This window comes from Eublepharis macularius, chromosome 8 (genome assembly GCF_028583425.1).
Source record: "Eublepharis macularius isolate TG4126 chromosome 8, MPM_Emac_v1.0, whole genome shotgun sequence".
Classification (NCBI taxonomy): Eukaryota; Metazoa; Chordata; class Lepidosauria; order Squamata; family Eublepharidae; genus Eublepharis; species Eublepharis macularius.
Window position 1 is genome coordinate 90070364 of NC_072797.1, and position 22392 is coordinate 90092755.

General features: G+C 38.5%; 2 protein-coding genes across 3 annotated transcripts in view; one reads left to right on the plus strand and one right to left on the minus strand.

The window, feature by feature from the left end:
• The window catches only part of AOPEP (aminopeptidase O (putative)), a 290214-nt gene that overhangs the window by 1569 nt on the left and 266253 nt on the right, over positions 1 to 22392 (minus strand). For both annotated transcript variants that reach the window (XM_054986685.1, XM_054986684.1), the window contains 2 exons: positions 13960 to 14046; positions 9324 to 9468 (listed from right to left, as the gene is read on the minus strand). In XM_054986685.1, coding sequence (XP_054842660.1) covers positions 9328 to 9468; positions 13960 to 14046 — 228 coding nt within the window. In that variant the 3' untranslated portion in view covers positions 9324 to 9327. The remainder of the gene's footprint in view (positions 1 to 9323; positions 9469 to 13959; positions 14047 to 22392) is intronic.
• On the plus strand, positions 16600 to 17062 carry LOC129334530 (galectin-1-like). Its single transcript, XM_054986689.1, has one exon. It carries the CDS (start codon positions 16643 to 16645, stop codon positions 17045 to 17047), a length of 405 nt encoding a protein of 134 aa, XP_054842664.1. The 5' UTR covers positions 16600 to 16642; the 3' UTR covers positions 17048 to 17062.

Below are 22392 nucleotides of genomic sequence, written 5' to 3' on the forward strand. Positions count from 1 at the left end.
TTTAGTATTATATTAATATAATGATAGTTAACTGCTGATTAAAAAAAAAACTGGAAAAACTAGGGAGGGGGGCTGCTGCTGCAGGACTAGAGCAGGAAAACCTGCCCTGTGGTGGTTCACTGCTCCTGCCCTGCATCATCAGCCGCAGCAGCAATGTGGAAATCTGCACAAGCCGAGCCCTATGTGGAAAGTCGCTTTGTCTGGACGGCTGCTTTTAACACCGTATTTTTTAATTTCTGCCTTGAGGTGCATTTGATCTCAACATTGCATACTTTAGAGATGACAGTGGATTAAAGGTTAAGCACTACAGGCTCAACTTATTGATGCCCAAGCAGTAGCCTACATCATATGTTCTTACCAGAAAGACAAATCATGCTATTAAGAAAAGGTGAACAAAAGGGAGACAAGGGAATTTTTAGCACTGGCATTCAGGATGGAGATTTCAAGCTTACTTTCAGAAATTAATTATCACAGAACACTGGATAATCATAGCTGTGCTAAAGGCTGGCAGCAAGTTAGGCCCTAAGAGGAACTAAATACAAGCATAAAAAAATGATAGTAGCCATGGTACTACTATGCTTGTATTCATTGGTTCTCCATAGGTCAGGCGAGGCATGAGTTTTGGTGAAACGGGTATCCACAAATCAAAATCTAATAATGGATAAAGGCAATAACTTCACATAGAAACAAAAATTATCATATTTGGTTTCAGAGCTTCCTTTTAATTTTTGTATCTTCCACAATGGAACAGCAAAAGTATTTTTTCCCTTTTCTACCCTCTGCAAAACCTGTGAAATAGAGCATGATTTTCTTCATGAATAGGATCCTTTCTTAAACACATCAAAAGCTCTACATTAACAGTCACTGCAATAGCTCAGTATGGTGCCATATGAACTCCAGATTCCTACTGAAGTTTGAAGACTGAATCCAAGACTGCTGACAGAGCACAACTCAACTCAGGTAATTAAAATTTAGGAGGAATGTGGTGGCTTGGGAAGCACATAAAAAACACCAAGCCTGTATGTCTAAGCAGCCACGTACTGGATGAGTGCCCCATACAGATTAAAGCTGGAGCAGGGAAATGGCTATGCAAAGCATCATTTTGCACTCTAACAAATCAGCTGATACCTTCCAACCAATTACAAAAGAGAGGATTAAGCTTTATATTAGTCCAGCTAAGAACTAACATATAAAAACAAACTGCACACCCTGGTTTGACAATTAGTTCATTTGTAAAAATAATTACTAATGTTTTACAAAGCAAGAGGCCAGTTATAGGGATTAATTGAATCAGTTTCATTCACAGCAACATGGTGTGGCTGCAACTTGAACTATACTCATATTACATTAGGACAATAAACTCTTGCACTAAAGCGTCCTGAGAAAAGAGCCAACTGGCACAGCCGAGTATTCCTTCTACTTGTATCAATGAAAACAGGCGCAGGTTAATTTTAACTATTTTCTCCACATCTATGTTAAATGACATAATAAAATACCCACAGTAAGGTTTAAGACTGGTAAACAATTCTTTACCCAAACCTATTTAAGTAGTCTACTATGTTTAAATCTTGCAATAGTTGGTACTAGTTAAGCAAGCACAATAATTCTATTCAAATAAATGCTTCAATTCTTTCTGGTGACATCTTGACCTGGCTTGGCATCTAAAAAACTTACCCTAACACAATACCACTTAACAAATGACACCAACTGGCTTATGCTAGGAAGCAAACTGGAGCCATAGATGCTTGTAGGGATGGCAGGGCAAAATTTTTAAATTTTATCCCCCTTTTCTACTTTTGCCCCAGCCCTCTGGAAAGAACAAGTACTGAGAAGTAAAATGTCTGTCAGCTGATTGTTTTAGCAGTTACATAAGCCTTCCTTGGATGCTCATAGTCAATGAAATTCTAGAATCACCAAGGCTGGGTAGAAGATATATTAAAAGTCTCTGATCTTTCCTGCAAGGGAAAAAGCAGTAAAACTTCTTATTCTTTTACAATAAGGAAGGCACGTAAAGGAAAAGTAAACTTGGAGATGCTATTCTTTACTGCTTTTTTTACCAAAAGAGGTCAGTCTAATTTTCTGTATTGCATTCAGGGGGGAAGAATCGATCACAGCAGGCATGCCTGAGTAAAACAGGGTTGTACATACCTGTAACTATTGTTCATCGAGTTCTGTGCAGGCACATATTGGGGACTGTGCATGTGCACAGGCCTGACAATCAGAGAATTTTTATAGTTACTTTAAAGCTCCATTAGGCATTTGCTCCTCCCGAGCCACAAAGCAACTGCTTTTTCTGCCTAAGCGGTAATGTGACCCTCTCGAGGAATGACAACCCCCCCCCCCAGTTCTCCTGAGCTGCTGCAAGCTACAACTGGATACCACCAGAGAGTTCAAGCAGGGTAGGAGAGAGGATAAGTGTGCCTGCACAGAAGAACTCAATGAACGATAGTTACAGGTATGTACAACCCTGTTTTCATCATCGTTCTTCTGTCCAGTCCCACATTGGGAGATTACCAAGATATACACCCAATAAGGAGGCATAGTGTTAATTTTATTAACAAAAGCAAATGGGAGAACAAGACTGTAACAGAGGAAAGTATCTCAAAGTTTGTTAGCAACAAGCAACTGTATACATATATCTCTCTTCATACAACTATACATATGTATAACAGTATAAATAGTGAAAATGCAGTATTATTATCCCAGTAATGACTCTTTTTCATTAAACAGAGTCTGTAGAACTGCTTTAGCCACTCCTGCATCTTGAGATGTGCCTACATCACCTGCACAGCTCTACAGATACTTGAGATTACTACACCCCCGGAGACCGTTGTGGAGAATGCCTGTGCCCTCATTGAGTGAGCTCTAATCTGCCATGGGCATTGCACACCAGTCTGTGAATAAGATGATTTGATGGCAGTGACAATCCATCTAGAGACTGTTTGCAGTGATACTCATTTGCCCTTATTTGATCCACCATAGCAAATAAATAAGTGAGGATCTTTACAAAAGACCTTTGTCCTGTGTAAATAGAAGGATAGTACCGTTTTCAAATCCAGTGAGCGGAGTGCTCTTTCTGCCTTTGACTGTGGATTGGGAAAGAACACGGGCAACACAATTTACTGTGATAGATGGAATGGGGTAAGAAACCTTAGGCAGAAATTGTAAGTTAGGTCTGAGGACCACCAAATTACTGTCGATTTTCAGGAAGGGGGGATCCAACCTATGTGCTGCCAGTTCACAGACTCTTCTAGATGAGGTGATCGCTACTAAAAAGCTAACCTTCAAAGATAGCAACTCTAGTGAACAAGTGGCTATAGGCTCAAAGAGAGGCAACATTGGTTGCGAAAGAACCAAGTACAATGACCACTGAGGGATGGGAGGTGATACTGGGGTTTGTGTGTGTGTGTAAATTAAACAATCCCTGTTGTAACTGTAACAATCTGTTGTAACTGTAACCTGGTAGTGTATTGTACCAATGGGCATCCCCCTGAACAAATTGGCATCCATAGACCACCAGTGTAGTGATTTAATTACTTGTTTAGGTATGGAAAATGTATGATTGGGGGAGTGTATTATCACTTGATATCTTTTGACAAACCAGTTTTGTAACACACATGTGCAGGTGTGCAAAAGGCACTACAGATGTAGCCGTTGCCATATGTCTCAATAATTTTTGTATTCTCCACGCTGGTTGGAAACCGTTCCTGAAGAAAATGGTATTGAATATCTTAAGTGTACCTGCCCCATCAAATGGCAAACAGGCTCTACCCTCTAGAGTCAAGAATAGTACCTATGTAAGACACTGTCTGTGATGGTTCGATCAAGTTTAGATTTTTTGAAATTAATAACCCCAAAAGCAGGCGTTTACCACCAGTGAAACATCATCCCACAACTGATCTCTTGAAGGAGCTGTAATCAGCCAATCATCCAGGTAGGGGAACACTGAACAACCCTATTCTCTTAGATGAGCTACCACTGGGGCCATACATTTTGTAAACATCGTAGGGGCTGTGGACAGGCCAAAGAGTAACACTGTATTGAAAGACTATGTTGAGATACTTAAACGATAAGATACTTTCTATGATCTTTCCTAATGGCAACATGGAAATAAGCGTTGTTCAAGTCTAGGATAGCATACCAATCATCAGGGTTCAAGAACGGCAGTATAGCAGATAAAGTGACCATTTTGAATGTGGAGGTTTTTAGGAACCAATTTAGGCCTCTCAAATCAAGGATGGGCTGAAGTCCCCCATCCATTTTGGGGACCAGAAAGAATCTGGAAAAGAACCCTATTGTATCGCTTGCTCGTTGGACTTCTATAATTGCTCTCTTCTTTAGGAGGCTTAGGATCTCTGCGTAAAGTTCAGGCAAGACATTATTAACAGCCAAGTACTGTTCAATGCAATCAGGTGTGGCCATGAACTCCAACCCATAGGCATCTAACTATGGCGAAGACTCAAGAGTCAGTTATTAATGACTCCCATTCTGGAAGATAAGCTAAGAGTCTGTCTTCAAAAGAGCGGTCTGGGCTGGGCTAAGGATGGTTTTGGCTCTGGCGAATAGTAGCGCTCCGATCCATCATAGGTATGATGCTTCAGATCTGAAAGAAAACCTGTATGATTGTCACGTCTCAGAGCCAGTGTATCTCTTTTATCTTCCCTATGTAGGGGTTCAGGCTCCAAACTGGATCCATGCGACCATCTTGTCAGCTTTAAGTGCATGATATGATGCACCTCCAGCTCTTGATGTTCCCCTTCCAAAAATGATCTATCTGGCGACCTCAAATGGGTGAAGGTGTTCTAGGAGGGACCAAGATCACCTCCTCCGATAGAGCCTCCAGTTCCAAGGATCTTTGGTGGCTTGACTCTGAAGGTTGACTCTGCTTGGCTTCTGAGTTGGATCATTCATGCTTAGTCTTTTTAGACTTTTTTGGTTGTCGCTCCAATGATGACAGGAGCTGAAAGCACCTGATCCTTGGTATGCTTCTTGGACATTGGATCCAATCTTGGAACCAACTGACGAGGCCACGGAACTGGCTCTGGAGTGTGCTCTGAAGGGGCCGCTGCCTTCATTTGGGAAGCTGACGGCTGCTCTTGCATGGCAGGTGTTTTAGCTGCTGAAGTACCTGTGCCTGAGAGAACTCTCTCCCACAATGAGGCTTTGAGATGCAGTGCCCTCTCATTCTGGGCTTTTGGTGTAAATTGATGACATCTTACATGCTGCCACATTATGGCCTTCAACTAGGCACAATAGACACAGCTCGTGCTGGTCGGAGTGCATCATTTCTGTGGCACATTGGCCTCACTTTATATAAGGGCTTAGATTGGGACATATCGTCCAATCTATTTTCTCAGTCACGCAAGCCAGAAAAACGAAGTCCAGTCCAAAATCCAAAATCCATTAGTCAAGCCTGAAGTTAGAAAAAACTATTAAACGTTGAGACGAAATATGGAGCACAAGAGCTAAGTTCCTCTCCTTGTGATGGCTCAGAGAGAAGGTTGCTCCTCTGGAGGGTCACCTGACTGTTTTAGGCAGGAAAAGTGGTTGCTATGTGGCTTGGGAGGAGTGACCCCCTAATAGAGCTTTAAAGTAGCTATAAAAATTCTTTGATTGGCGCATGCGCAGTCCCCAGTATGGGACTGCAAAGAAGAACAACAACAAACAACTAGTATTGGATGTTCATGTGAAAGTCATATGCTCCATCCTAAGAGCAAATTTTATTTCAGAAGACAGAAGGGCCTATCTTTCCAAAATATAGAAGAAATACACTAAAGTGACATGAAAGGGTGTTTACACTCCAGGACCATCTGAGCAGATCCCTTATAAAAATATACTCACTTGTAAAGAATAGATACATACAAACATAGGGAATGACCCTACTTTGAAATTTAGCACTATTTCTGAAAACAGTGACCAGTAGTTTGAAAGCTAAAATGAAGCACCAGGCTGCTACTGTATTATATATCTCACTTGAGCAATAATACCTTGATTGTACCTACACATCATCTCACCCACACACCAGCAAAGCGACATTACTTCCTTTTGCAGGACTGTTGCGCGTAGTTCACCATGAAAGCACTTGTAATCCACATCAAAGTATCAGTCTGTTCTAGCTCTGGTTTCAGGCATGAAGGAAGTTAGGTTTTCATGGACGTCTGTGCACTTAGAAAATAATCTTTTTGCTATAGGGCTCGACTCCTGTTCCTGCTGAACTGAGCCAGTGTGTAAAATCAGAACTGATATCAGCTCAGTAGGCACCGGAGGACGGGTCCATCAAGAGCCTGAGACAGCAGCCACTGCAAGGGGCAGCTCCAGTAAGAAAGGCATTTATTGTAACAGCACATACCACTAAACGGTAGCAGACTCAGCAGAGCCATTCAGTGTAAAAGTACACACCTTTTCTAAAATACAATGCATTAATCTGCATGCCATGAAATGCAAAAGGTATACTTTTTGACAATAACCAATTACTTCTACTCTCTAAATAAAAAGGATGTTTTCCATGTGGATTCTTTTCATTCTTGACTGGAGAGTGATTATTCTTTGGGCTTCTTCACTGGTTGGCATTTGTAAACTAGATGCAATGCAAACATGCGTTATAAAACTGCAGCAGCAAACTGACACGTGGGAAAGTTTTCCATCTCACCTTCTCTTCAGGTGCAGAACTTAGCCACTGTGAACAAAGAGGAAATCAATCACTGTTCACCAATCAGCTAAGCTCTGCACCTCTCTAGAGAGGTCTTCATCTGAGGACAGTTAATTAGCAGCAGAAGTCCTTCAGTGACTTGTTTGTACACGGTAGAGTAGTAGATTCAGGGGGCTCCATAGAAGCTGACGTTATGGTGGTGTGGTAATCCCTGGCAATGTGATTTTAATCTTAAATCACAAATCAGCATGCCAGGAACCCAAACAACCAAAACAGGAAGGAAATCTGGATCGCCACTCTAAATGCTGCAAACTGTAATAATCACGTCATCCTGATAACTTGCAAATCTTTACAAGCCCTGTCTTTTTCTCATATTTCATTCACCTGGTAAACATTATTCTTTGGAAAATATAATACTTAAAACAAGTCACATGAATCAGCTCTAAAATACAGTATGAGAGTATCTGTGAGTTTATCATAAGCCATTACAGAATTACTTTTAATATTTGATATTAATAAAGATCACTGACGTACAGAAAAGTGGCTTAAAAAGAAACACTCAGATGTTTTAACTTTTTATATTGCTTTTCCTTCCGAAGAAAGTAGTTAATCTAAACATGCTATCAATTACTAAATTTCAAATCTTTCTAGCTAGTTTATTTTACTTTACAGAATTCAAGCAGCCCAATTTGCAGTCAAAGCTCAAAAGAGTTTACTTGCATTAACAATTTCAAAGTAACTGTAGTCCTGTTCCACAAACATTAAAATGATGTGACCCCAACACAAATAGATCTGAATGGAAATGAGTATCATGAGTGACTCTTGCTTTAAATAATACTTAAATTGAATGGGAACCCAATTCATACGTCTATGAGTCAACATATACCTCCAATGGAAATTTATCACCGCATGCACATAGCAGCTTGTTAAACTAATAATCTGTCTAGTCCTGCCAAATTGTGAGGAAAACCTTCCACATCTTTCCAGGAAGCAGAAAGGCCAATTTGGAAAGGCCAATACAGATTGCCAATCAATATACACCATGCAGTATACATTAGCTTATCAAGTAGTATTGATCATATTTAGCTTACCATCTGTATTCACACTGTAGTAGTGTTTCCACACGCAACTGAGTATAACAGGTTTTGTATTTTGCAGTGGTATAGGTACTAGTGTATCTCATCCTAATCACTAAGATGCTAGTGAAACAAGAAGGTATTTCTTGGTTGGCTTCTTGTGCTACCTCAAGTATAAAGTATGTGAACAATGCAAAGGACTCAAAAAGTGCTGTAACACGGCTGCCATCGAGCAAAAACCAGAAATGCTGATCAGGCAAGCATACTTACATTAACTTAATTCTGTACAAATTTAATAAAATTAATTTCCAGATCTACAAGATGAAGCAGGGCTAATATTTCATCATGCAAATCACCAGATTATAAAAATATTTTAAATTGGTGCCATTCCATATGTTTTCCCTAACATTCTGGCAAGTGGTCAGTTCTTCTGTTGTGGGATTACTGAAACCCATTTTATATGGCAACATCTGCCGACTTTGCACCGTAAGCTGCCCTCACAAAAACTGAGGACCAGTGATAAGTCTTCAGCATCCCAAGGAACTGGCTGAGACAGACTCAGAGGACACTTGTAATGTAAGTGAGCTATAGGATGTTCACCCTGACCTCAGGTTAGCACCATCTCATCAGCTCTCATAAGCTAAGCAAGTTAGTACTTGGATGGGAGACCACCAAGACAGACCAGGGTTGTTTTGCAGAAGCAGGGAATGGCAAACCACCTCTGTTTGTCTCTTGCTTTGCAAACCCTATGGAGTTGCCATGGGCTGTGACTTGATTGCACCTTCCACCACAAGATGCTCAGTGCTACGCTAAAATATACCCACCTTGTTCGTTCTTAAAAATATTAATTAAAAGACAACATTTCGTATTTCATCAGCTAAGCAAAAACAAGCAAATTAGACATGATATATGCTATATTTACTACAGGGACATACGAACATCACTTCAAGAGTCTAATTTTTATTTTGCCTGGAATGATATCAGAGGACCTGGAAGCTATGGGGAACATACCATGTAAGCTTTCTCTTGTAGTTCTAGGATAATCCAAGAATATTTACAAGTGCCTAACAACATTCTGTATTGGTCTGGATTCTTTTAAATGAGCTGCCCTTCTCAACCATCTTTCTTCTTGTGTTAGAGGACCCATCTCTTTCAAAAGGCCTGTTATCCCACACATTCACAGAATGGCTCCATAAAGGATATACAAACATAAACATCAGTCGACATACATGCTTAGTCCACAAGTACTACATTATCTAACTATAAACCTTTAAGAACTAACTGTTTGGAATATCTTTTTGGAAAAAGCCATTGGTCAACTTGACAACATACTGAATTTTTTCTCACCACCAGAAATAAAAATAATGTCAAAAAATCTATTTAATTTGCTAAAAAAGCAGCAAGAATGTACTGGAACATGTTGATTAATTTTATGATACATAATTTTACCATTCTATGATTTTATTGCTGTGTGTTTATGACAACTTTTTAATGACTTTGGTCTTGACAAACTTACTCATGTACTCATTCACATGCAGATTCAGTGTATTGCTTTCTCAAACAAAGCCTGAGGGTTTAACTATCTGGAAAAAAATCACCTTGTCAAAATAACATTTCATTCACTATTTTAGCAGAGGACACATCCATTTGGTCCCGGACTGTGGCAAAACTTCTATATGCAAGTTCTTGCTGCTTTGCATCCTCATTCACCATTAATTCTCCATATAAGTAGACACCCATTGCCTGCAAGAGGAACAAAATGATCATGCTGTAATACAATCAATTCTAGCTTAATGGTTTCAGGACAATAATAACTGTACCCAATTTTGTTATTTTAAAAAAATCAGTAAATCATTTAACAAGTTCATGCACTTAAAATGTATTGCAACTCTTTGTAGGTCTTTAAAATACATTAGCAGAATCAATGCAATGGCCATCTCTTAGAAAAATATCAATATATTATGGAAAGAAAAGCGTTTGAGTTCTATCTTATATTTCAGAGGATTAAAATTAAAATATTTGTTGCCAAGTGGCAACATTTTACACTCAAACAGAACAGTCATTCTCTACTAATATACAACCCTGGGATCATCCAGGCTGCAGAGCAGGGCGCTTTCTCTTCTGCAAAAAGCTACAACTCTGAAGCTCACCCATATACTCCATAACTTAGAGGTGAACCCTGGAATTAGTATGATTCACTGAAAACACCAGGAATAACTTTTTTAAAAAAATAACATCTATGCTCGTATCCATGGGACAACGGTAGGGATCACTTGGTTAACCCAAAAAGATTTCACAAGTTACATATTTATTTATTTTTTAATACAGATGCTACACTTTCCTCAAGACGGACCCATTTTCATGCAGAAAACTGAATCAAGTTTACCATTATCAGTGTCCAGCATATACAGTTAATCCCAGAATGTATATGAGTCTAAGTGTACAAGCTGGGAAGCTAGTGTTACAAGTTAACAATACTGTTAATGATGGATTCATAGTTCAGTTTATGACATGTAAGGGTAGATATAACAGATTAGTTTGTGTAAGAAAAAAATCCAGTCCCCAAACTTTACAATGGTTTCAGTTGTATAAACCAGTGAATGTGCTGTTACTTTGTCTATCTGTGGAAATGTAGTTCTTCACTAATCTAGCTAGGTCCAGACTCTGGTTAAAAGACAGGAAGTAGAAAGTAAGTCTAGAAACTGATTTTTGCAATGAAGAGATGTGAATGGCAGATCAAATGATCCATGTGTTATTTGGCTTATTCACAAGTGACCTGAAATCAGGAGTTGATGGAGAGGGATTCAAGGCTGCAGGTGAGTCTAGTTTATTCAAGATAGCAAAATACCAAGTACATTGTGAAGAGTTCAAATACTGAATCTCATCTGCCATTCAGCAACAAAATGCCATATGAGAATAAATAAAAACTCTAGCACAATATACATACAGATGGCATAAATGGTTGGAATCACACTAGAAAAAAATCTTCAAGTCTCAGCAGTTCTCTGAAAGCATCACATCAGTGTGTTCCAAAGTAAACCGAACAACGTTAGACATTATTAAGAAAAGGGCCAAAATATCACCAGTTTTTCTCCTATTGAAAGTACTGGACCATGATTAACTTACTAAATTGATTTCAATCAGAAAAACAGCCCATTCTTAAGGATCACAAGTAAGTTCCACTAAATTAATTTGGCCTTATTCTTATTGTGTGTGTATAGGACAGAAGTTTCACAGTGCAACCCTATGTATGTTTATTCAGTTCCATTTTATTCAGTGAGGCTTACTCACAAGTAGGTATTCTTAGGAACTCTTTGCCGAGTTAGTCCAATCTAAGTCCACTTACTTCCACAGAACAACTCTATACAGGATCATACCATCACTATCTAACTGAAACAGAGAGTAGGATATTCAAAAATGAATTGATGGCATGGTCATATTTAGTATACAATGAGTAATATTGGTCTTTTCACCTCCACGTATGAGGGAAAAGGTAAAGAAAAAACTGGGGAAGATGCAATATTTTCTCCACAAAGTTAGGCTTAGGAAGTTGAAGCCTTGTTTTGTTTAGAAAACAAAATCCTACTGAAGAGTGTATGATACACATATCACAAACATAGGGGAAGAAAGAGAAATAAACCATTTCTCAAAATAGCACAAATTGGGGGCATGCAATAAAGCTGATTAGCAGAATTTACATACATACAGTAGTGGTGACACTGCTGTAGATGACTTGTAATAATTACAAAAAAAATCATGCTGTTAGGCATGAAAGCTAAAAATGAAAACTCCACATGCAGAGACAATGCATCTTTAATTGAAAGATGTAAAGGAGAAACAAAAGAAGGCTGTTAGCTTTGTAACTGTTTATTTGGCTCACCAATGAAGGAAAACTCTTTGTTGCTTGGACCTCTAGTCTGAGTACAATAGCTATTATTATTCTGCAGACTACACGAGTGGGATTAAAATATCACTAATTACCATTTGCAAGGGTAAGGTTCCTGCATATTACTGCCAAAATGGAAAATAAAGTTCATCTCTGACAATTCTGATTCTTATGGAGTATTTCATGATCATTCCTCTCTCAAAAATGCAAACATCCAAATTCAGTAAACAGTGATGGTTCTGTAATACTCGGTGTTAAATGGTCACATTTGCATTTTTTTCCAGACTTCTGAAAAACCAAGTGGTCTTTCAAGCCTGCAAAGCCTAAGGGACTGCTTTGATTTCTCACGTTATCATTCCACAAATTGCACAAATTTGTGAAGATTAGAGGAAAGTCTAAAAGTTATCTGCAGTTTTGGAGTCAGAAGTTCTTTTCCTCAAGGAGCATAAATATATAAATTTCTTTCCTAAATATACCTTCAACTTGCCTTAGCACTGAGAGAACACTTAGAATTGGAGGTAACTTCCCCATAACCAACTGAATGTGCAAATTATATTCTTGCATGAACAGTATTACATCTGATGTCCTGATGTTATGTTTTGCAAGCACTGAGTGTTTTTTCAAATATAAATTAACTTTAAAGTGGGAGCACATGGAAAATTCCATGTGATGAGGAAAAAAATTCCAACAATTTCACTTAAGTGGCTATGTGTCCCTACTTCATCTGGTAATTTGTACATAGGGGAAAAAAGAGGAAAGTCTTACAATTTAAAACAGAAGTGTTTTTCTACTGCGGTGGATATAGCATCTTATAAATACTAGAAATTATTGCCAGTCAAGGTTAGACTGTTGCCCAATTGACCTTGAAATGAAGAGACAGGAGAACTGAAGCATCCAAGAGAAAGTGCTGAAGGATGTCACTTTGATTTTTACAGGACCCAATGTTCTGCCTTAAATAATTATTATAATGCATTCAATAATTCCTTTTCAAAGAACATAACAACTATAACCACACTGTCTTTTAAATGATTTTCTATGTAATGTGCTTATACGTTGCAAAATGTATTATGAAAAACAATCGCAACATTGCATGGAAGTTTTCATCTACCCTTTCAATAAGTCAATGGCTCATTTCCCCAAGTCCAGACTCCTGCCTAGATTTCCTTTACCTCATCCTTCTGTTCTAAGTTTAATTTCTTGTTTACGTATCTTTTGAGATTTCAGTAAACCAGCTGGCTGAACCAATGTGCAAACAGACAGCTCAGTAGCAGGGTACATGTTTTCCATTCAGGTCTTGTATTCAATCTCTGGCATCTCCAGTTAAAAGATTTCAGGCAGAAGTATGGGAAAGAACTTTTCTACCTGAGATCCTAGAGGATCACTGCTACTTACAGCAGACAATACTAAGAAACATGAACTGATAGTTTGTTTCACATAATTACATATGACTTCTATAAAATACTAGGTTAGACGGGGAAGGGCTCAGCTACTTTTGTTGAACTGCCAGCCAATAAAAAAAGTATTTTCCAAATTCACAATCAAATTCCTGTATCTGAAAATTTACAGCATTTGAACATATTTGATAATATGATCTGCTTTATGCCATGGCCAAAGGACAAGTTAGCTATGATATGCTGAGGTCTTTTGTGATGCAACTGGCTCAGCTGCCTGTCTAAAACCAGGAGGTGGGGCAATTTGGACAGCCTCCGATGTCACTGAATGACCTATTCTGTTCTTAAGGTCATTTGACTAAGTTACCAATGGGTGAACTGTTTCTACTGTAGACAAGGGCAGGCGTAAGATGCAAGGAAAGAGAATAATGAAATAAAAGCAGGAGGAAAGGAAGAATGGTATACCAATATGTTGTAGTGTTTGGAGTGTTGGGACTATGATTTAGGAGACCCAGGTTTGAATCAACACTCTGCTATGGAAGCTTGCTGAATGACCTTTGGACACCAAACTACCTCACTGGGAGAGGGAGTTAAAATGAGGATGAAACGTAGGAGAGAATGATGTAAGCTCTGGTAGTGTATAACATCTAAATAAACAAGAATTGGTGGTAGGGAAGTGAATCAAATTCAAGAGTGATAAATTAAGGATGACAAGAACAGAAGGGTAGGAAAATGGGGCAGAAAAGAGAGGTGCATGTAGCAAAGACAAGAAAGGCTGGTTTTAATTAACGAAAGTAATATTTGGCTCCTGGCCTCTAGCAGCAATTTTAAAATATTTAAATCATGCTACCAGCACATTACCAAATACTGAATGAAATTCACTTGGTGAAATGTTAATGAGTAAAGTAAATACCTATAGTGCGCCAGCTGTGACAAATATAAGTAAATAGTACTGACCTGGTCTTCCTTGAGGAATTTCTCAACATCATTATACCCCGCTATATATTTGTGTTTAATAACAAGTTCACACCATCGATGTCGAACCTTTGGGGAAACAAAAGGTGTTTACTGTAAAAACTGTGGCAAATTAAATAAACAAAGAGCCTTGATTTTTATTATATGTGTGTGTGTGTACCTCGACTACCAGCACATTCATATTTTTAACAGCAGTTGAATTTTTTAGCAGTAGGCCAATGCACTTTGTTTCACCATCATAAGTGCTAATGAGGCAGACTGAAAATAAACACACCTCTTGTGTAATTACAAATTAAAAGTGCTTCACAGGATTGCTACAATACCATGTATCTATGCTATCCAACAGATTCAGATACTAACAGTTTATAATTGATTAGGAATAAAATAATTATCAGTATATGTTGAAACAATGATAACAAAAGATTTTGTTGATCCAATTTACTCTTCAACACAGACAAATACGGTGAAATGGTTTATAGTGTGAATGGGTTTTCCTGGCACAGTGTCAATCAAAACAGTTTCAGCAAAGTTAGCTGAGGGCACACTCACAGCATCGGGAATCAAGCATAGTCATCTTATGCTTAGAAACAATGGAAGCCGGGCTGTCATTTACCTAGCAGCCCAGTCTTAAAGAGAACAGTGGATGTCATAGAAATGATCCTGTTGGCAGCATCCACCAGTGGCTTGCTATAATTTAATTTTGAATTTAATTTTCTTAGCTGCTCTTTCAATTAAACTTTCCAAAGGTGTTGTGCAAAATAAAAATAGCCATCTACATGCTGAAGAAGAAGAAAATATACAATACTAACTTTACAACATAAAAATAAAGAGCAAAAAGAGAAACAGTAAAATAAAATACGTCAAAAACCTTGGTTTTAAAAAAAAGTTGCCAGTCTGCTAGTGGTGAATCTTATCTGGAACTAGGGAGAAGTAAGGCACGTCTACAAAATTACTAGGGTTACCAAGTGGTCAGAATTTGACAGTGGACCTTGATTCCTAGCTGCAGATTTGCCAGTTTATGAAAAACAATGGCTCTGATAAAACTTATCTCGTAACAGTGTGGAAGCTGCTTCCTGATGGTACAAAACATTGTCACAGACTGTATAATGAATGAACTAGATAGGATAGGCTCAATCAGATGAGCCTCTCTCATACAATGGATTCCCTCTTGGGTTATTATAACCAACCATGTTGTTCCTATATTCACAATAAGCATGTGGGACAGCACCCACACTGATAGACTGAAGCAATTCCCATGTTGGTACAGTTGCATATGGGAAGGAGAACCAGTATTTTCTAGCCTATTTTGTGAAGAATTTAAAGTGTCCTCAATTACTTCAACAATGAAAAACAATCACATGAAACACTTTAACAGCCGTTAATTGAATTGTATTAACAACTTTAGACAAACAAAATGAAGCCGAGATCACGACTCAATATACACAATTTAAATGCAAGTAAGTTACTAGTCCTTACAGAACTTATAGTTCAGTGAGTTCTTATTTTGTTTTTCTTCTGTTTGTTCTTCCAGATGTGTGAGAACAGTTCTACGCCAACTTCAAACTCACTTGCTTTCTCTGATTTTCTATAGTTGTATTTGTACTTATGATTGTATGCAAGTTTTTGCATTAGGCATGTGGTGTCCCTTTAAGTGAACCAACTGACTTTGTATATTAAGCAATGATGCAAGCGGTGCACCACGGTAATGTCCGTCGAAAAATACACATGGTAACTGGATGAGAAATGTCCGCATGTAAGTAAGCTGTTTGGGATTCTCTGATAGTACATTGATGTGTATGAGATTCTTGTATAGTACATTGTTTGATATATAATATTATCTTTTTGGACAGATGATTGTTTAACGTTACGCCTTTGAAAAAGTGACCAATCTGAAACGGGAAGAGAATGCTGGCACATGCCCGTTAGGATCTTCCCTACTCTGACTTCAATCAGTTGTGAAAGATCACACAACCCACAGGCGGTTGGAAAACATCATTTTACTGCATCATTACAGTGGAATATGAATGAAGTTTGCTGAGTTTGAAGTTGGGGTAGAACCGTTCTCACACATCTGGAAGAACAAACAGAAGAAAAACAAAATAAGAACTCATTGAACTATACGTTCTGCAAGGACTAGTAACTTACTTGCATTTAAATTGTGTATATTGAGTCATGATCTCGGCTTCATTTTGTTTGTCTAAAGTTGTTAATACAGTTCAATTAACGGCTATTACAGTGTTTCATATGATTCTTTTTCATTGTTGAAGTAATTGAGGGCACTTTAAAGACTTCAGCTACTATACAATTGCTAATTTGCCTCCTGGAATCCCCCTCTCCTTTTACATTTCAGTAGGTTCAGAGGTATCCCTTTGTTGTTTGGTTTTCTGTTTTGTGAAGAGGCAAGTGTTGCTATGATGGCCATTTCCCAAACTTATCAAACAGAGCAGCAGTCTATACATGGAAGAGCCTTTGTGAACAGTGTACTTCATCAACAGCATCAGAGGGAAGGCTGGAGGGCGCAAACAGAGATATTATGCAGTGCTGAGTGGAAAATCCTCAAGAGTGCCTAAGAAGGGAGTTCCTGTTAAAGTTCTAGAAAGTTGCCCGCTTCTGCCTGCAGGATCCCAGTGAACAGTTGCAGCAGCACAGCTGGAAGATCAGCATCATGCCTGGAATTACTTGCACTGACTTGCGTATTGCACCTGGACAGCGTATTGCTGTGAAAAGAGAAGTTCCATCAGGAGCCAAGAGTTCTGTAATTAATCTGGGCAAAAAAGATGATGATCTCATCATACACTTCAACCCATGTTTTGATGCTCATGGCAACGTGAAGACCATAGTGTGCAACAGCAAGAGTGGCGGCCAGTGGGGGAAAGAACACCGAGAAAGCAACTTTCCCTTCCACGAAGGCAGCACTGCAGAGATTATTTTTGCTTATGACAAAAACGAGGTGGCTATTACACTGCCGGACAACTATCGATTCAAGATCCCCAACAGCAGTGGCCATGAAGGCATCGAATATATCTGTGTAACTGGCAACACTGCATTCAAAGGCATCTCTCTTGTTTAACTGTCCTGGTCGTGTCCTAGTTGCCTTTCTGCTTTACAAGGCAGAAAAATAAAATCAACTGTTTTTTGGTCTTAAAAAAAAAAAAATTCTAGGAAGTTTTGCACTGTGGAACTGCTTAGGGAAATCTCGTATGTGTGATTGTAGACCAAATGAAGAATCAGCACATTTTGCTAACACTAAAATATAACTAACTTTACCTTTTATTTCTTACAAATTGATATTTTACTGTCATAATAATCAGTTTGTCAAGAACAAATCACCTTCTTAAACATAAATGTACAGGGGAGATAAACCTGAGCAAAACCAAACGTAACAAAAAAGAAAGAAAAGTGTCTTCACATAGATATTTTTTCAAAGTTATCAGCTTAATACAGAAAGAAAAAGCACTTCCATTCAGCAATGTGAAAAGAACAAGAAAACAAGGCCCACAAGCAGGGTGGATTTGATTTAAATCAAACTGATTTAAATCAAACTGATTTAAATCACGATTTAAATCACTAGTCATTAAGGCTTGATTTAAATCATAGTTTTCTACATAAAGACTAATTCTTGCTGGTATAACTTTAATATGCAAGTAGATGCCTGCCTTACCGATAGGTAAAGGAACTTCATTAAAGTATTCCCAAACTGGGTCTCTTTTACGGCCTGCTGCCATTATAGGTTTTTTCCTCCAAGGAAAGAATGTAATAAACCTCAGGTCACACACACAAAAGATCCAAAGACTTGTGCAGTATTGTGCTCAAAAAGTTTCACTTTCATTTTGTACTGCTTGCCCCTCCCTCCTCACACTTAGTTTCTTCTTGTGCAGATCTATTCCACGCCAAACAATCAGAAAAATATTGTTTCTATTCACTGAACTTCTTGAAACTTAGCACTGGAGGGGTTGATTCTGTCTTCATAGGTTTGTAGAACAATAGGATTAAGGTCTTTTTCTCAACTCTGTTCATGTTATAACATTTTTGCTGTGAAGAAGAGGCATGTGATCTCTGCTGAGCTGACACAAATTCAGTTTTGAGAACTGCAAAACCAAGCATCTGTGATAATATCTTGTAGGCAGAGAAACTGCCCAATAATCTTACAAAAACCTCTGGAAGAGCATGACATTGTGAATGGATTAATGGAATTTATTTACCAAAAAAATTAAACATATACAGCCTTATTTTACGTAATTAAAAACTAATCTTTATTTCATGATGGAATAACCTTTGGATGGTAATATATTTTCCTCAAAAAGCATTTTATTTAAAAAAAATCCGATTTAAATAAAAAAAATCCGATTTAAATCAAAAAAATCTGATTTAAATCAAAAAAATCCGATTTTTTAATTTTTTTTTAAAAAATCATTGATTTTTATCCACCCTGCCCACAAGCAATTATGAACATGCCATATTTTTAAAAAACTTAACGAACAGCTTTAAAGGGAAATGGCCTAAATTGTCTGTATACTTCCCTGTTCATTCTTAGCTAAAGACAGTCATAGTGCAAGAAACTGCAGAAAAAATGGATATCCACCCTTCCTCCTGCTGATGAAGCAGAGAATCAAGAATTTGACCAATGACCCAAACTAACCTGAGAAGCAATATCCAGCACTACTTTCTTGATGCTTCTGGCCAGATTGTTAAATTGCTCCATATAGTATTTACACCCATGCTCCAAATAATAGAAGACTGTTAATTCCATCTCAGATTTAAAGTTGGCCTTTTGATTCTTGATTTTTGATATAGAAAGAACTACAAAAAGAATTAGGAGAGGGGGATAAGTGTCCGTGGATCTAACCTGAGCTCAAACTCCTAATCAGTTTTGATGCTGAAAACACTCTCTTCTGTATCTTTCCACGTGGCACCCTTTTGGTCATTCATTCTAGAAGAGTTTTCTTAAACACTACAGAGTTACAGTAGTTACAGTTTGGAGGCAAGAAAACCTTTTGTTTGAAGCAACTGTTTCCCTCTGCTTCATTACTTCATGATTGTGCTGAAGCAGTAAACAACTCTTCAACAGATAAGAGTGCTAGAGCGACTGCCACTTTTTAACCTCATGAAATGGATAGAATTTCCTTTCACAGAGGCTTAATAGCCCATTATCTGATCAGAGTGGGCTCGTAACAAAGATAAATCAGAAACAATGTACCACCCCTATAAAGTTGGCCATATTAAGCTATATGTAGAAAAAGCCTTACAAAAACACAGTAGTAGCTGTTGCTGAAAGCAGAACATGGCAGCATGTGTGAGGGGGAGGAGCTCAGTTGTAAGACATGCTGTTCGTTCAAAGCAGGATTTAAATATAATACAGTAACTGTCTGCTACACCCAACGATCAAATCACAAAACATTATTACAGTATTTACTCAAGACTAGGTTTTTGTACAGGTATGCCATCAAAAAAGCAAGGGGGAATGCCCTATTAAATCTGAATACAAGTTACAGTTATGTCCAATAATGAAAAAAACACGCGTAACATTTTTAGAGCAGGTCTTGTTACATTCAGGGGTGTCTTCCTTCCAAGTAAATATGGTATAATACTAGTGCCTTACAAAAACATATGCGGTAACAATGGTACAGAAGATTACCTCTGGCGTACTGTTTTCTCACAATACAATCCTACCAATGTGTAATCAGAGTTAAGTCCCACCGTTTAGCTGGATTTATGTCCAAAGTTAGTATCACAGGACTGTGACCTTATGCACAGACTTGTACATAGCTTGGTTACCTTAAACCAATGGAATTTCAGTGGCTGGTATGCAAAATTTCAGCATTACGTACAAATTTATGGTTGTAAAATACAGAACTACGTATTTATTCTAAACAGAGTCATATTCTTCTAAGTTCATTGAAATCAGTGGGCTGAGAGGTATGTAACTCTGTTTAGGATTACATTGCCAGTATCTTCAAATGTTTGATCTGACATCTGTATACCTAAAACTGTATGTCTAAGCATAACTATTTGGAAATAAGAAAATAAATTCCACTGAAATCAATGGGTCCTAGAAGTAACTGCATTTCAGTTGAAAATGAGCCTCTGGCACCTAAACAGTATGGAGTGTTTTGCGCAGCAAAAAATTCTCCTTTTAATGAAAAAACTACAAAATCAAAATTCACTTGTAATTTGATAATTTCTCCTTAGAATAATCACTTCCACTAAAATAGGCAATATTGTGTAAACACATACAAATTATATATTGAATTTTAGGACTCTTCATATACATACATAAAAAACCAATTGGAAGTATAAAAAGAAAATGGTTTACCTCTGAGACTTGCAAATATTATTTAAGAGGGCATATAATTCAAAACATGTGCTTTATTAAAAACAAAAGAATGTATTTCGTCTTTAGAAAGGAGTTTAGCTTCAGGGAGAAGTGAGTAAACATTACTAATAGCTGGATTTAATTTGAAAGACGCCAGGAGACAACAATTCTAAATTCTAAAGAATTTTAGACTGTACAAACCAAGGCAAGATCCAATAAAATGCATTCATTAAAAACATGGAAGCTTTTAAGAAAGACCACTTCATGAGATTGTCCTAATTGGAACAGTTTCCCGCTTCCAATGATGGGCTGGATTTCTTGCTGTCCACTCTGGACATCCCTGTACAGGGATTGTGTTGGAAAACATACTGCATGAGTTGGTCTTCCACAGACACAGTTCCCATAATCATGAGAATCATTGAAATATTGGTATCCATGTACACTTTGGCTTTCAACTGAGATGCCATTCCCATGTAAATTGGTTGCATATGTTCAGAAATGCTGTTAAAGTCACAAAGCCAAAACTCATTGCAAATAACCTCCTCCTTTACTCTGAATCAGCATCATATTGAATACTTCAAGATACCTTTCAATAGTTGGGATTTTTTGCTTCAGAATTTCTAAAATACCCCTTTCAGAATTACTAAAATACTGTGAGAAGTCCATTGGCACATCTCCAAATCAAGCCCCAAAGTTACTGTGGTGTCAGCCAAAGTGGCTGGCACCACATGTTGGGAGGCGCGGAAGGTGCAGGCCCTTCCACCTTTTGAAGCCTCAGATGTGGAGGGGAAGGAGGTTCAAGCCTCTTCCTCCTGATGGGATTCTCGCTGCCCTCTCTGGTCTTTCTGAGGTGGTCTGGCAAAGAGAGGAGCAATCCTAAGTAAGTCCTTCTTGTCATGTGGTTTCTGGGTCTTAAATACCTTGGGCCAATTTCCCTTGGCTCCACCTTCCCTTTGCCTTCTCACAAGGCCCTCAGGCTTTGTGAACCTTTCCCCCCTCCCTTAGTCTTGGGGAAGCTTGAAAGGCCACCGCCTCTGGCCACGCCCACAGCTTCTTTGTGATCGGAGTGGGCAGGGAGCTGGTTGGCCAGCCCCATGGTGAGGCACAGCAGTGTGGCTGGGCTCCATTGGCAGGGTAAGTGTTAGGGGTGGCAAGAAAGACATTGCCAGGGGATCCTGGCTTCTAGACAATGCTGAATGGTGAGATCTGGCATTCTACTCAGTTTCTGTTCTAAATTAAGGCTAAGAAGAAAGGGAACTTTTCACGATTCCTTTCATTAACACACACACATACATAATCTGAATAGCGTCCCCCTTCATTAATTATTCATCACACAATTATTTGCACTGTGGCATGAAGGGAACACATGCTCATTGACAAGCCACTTGAAATCATTGTTTTTATGCACCCACTTGCAGCTCCATTGCCAATGAGAAACAAGGAGCTCGTCCTTATCACCAAGGCAAGGAAGCCAACAGTTTGTGTCTCGCTGCTGTGCTCTGGAATTTTATGACCCAAGACTGTTGCTCCAGCCAACTCCTGAGTAATTATAGAAGAATGTATATAAGTGTGTGTATGTAGAAGAAACTCTCTATACTGACAGGGTTTGCACTGCTGGTTGTTTTGAAAACACTCATGTATAAAAATTTGGTGCCGCTGTACTTGGATATGATTGTTTCCTGTGTCTTATGGTGTTGGTATTTTCTGCCTTGTCATGGAATCATTGTTCTGCCCCTGTACAAGGAAAACAAGGAGAGATCCTACTACTAACATCTGTTGGTGAGGCTAGAAGTTTTCCTTTTCAAAGCAAGAGAAAGGGCTTTGCAAGTCCTGGAACTGTGAATACTGAGACATAAACCTCAGATCATGGTGGGAAGGCACCTGACTCCACAACCACACCAAGGCTAACAAGGCTTGGGTCTTGACAGATCCTGAGACTCCTTGGGACTCTGTAGAGTCCTGGGGAATCTATGGAAGAGAAGCAAGATATAAACCTGAGAGAACTGTGATCTGTCAGTGGGAACCCAAGAAAGGCCATTATCCAGGTTTTGCCTGAAAACCATGGTAGGAGTAATAGTCCCATGATAAATAAACAGACACTG

Excerpts from the sequence above, each read along its gene's own strand:
- LOC129334530 (XM_054986689.1), top strand. The coding sequence starts at position 16,643 with ATGCCTGGAATTACTTGCACTGACTTGCGTATTGCACCTGGACAGCGT.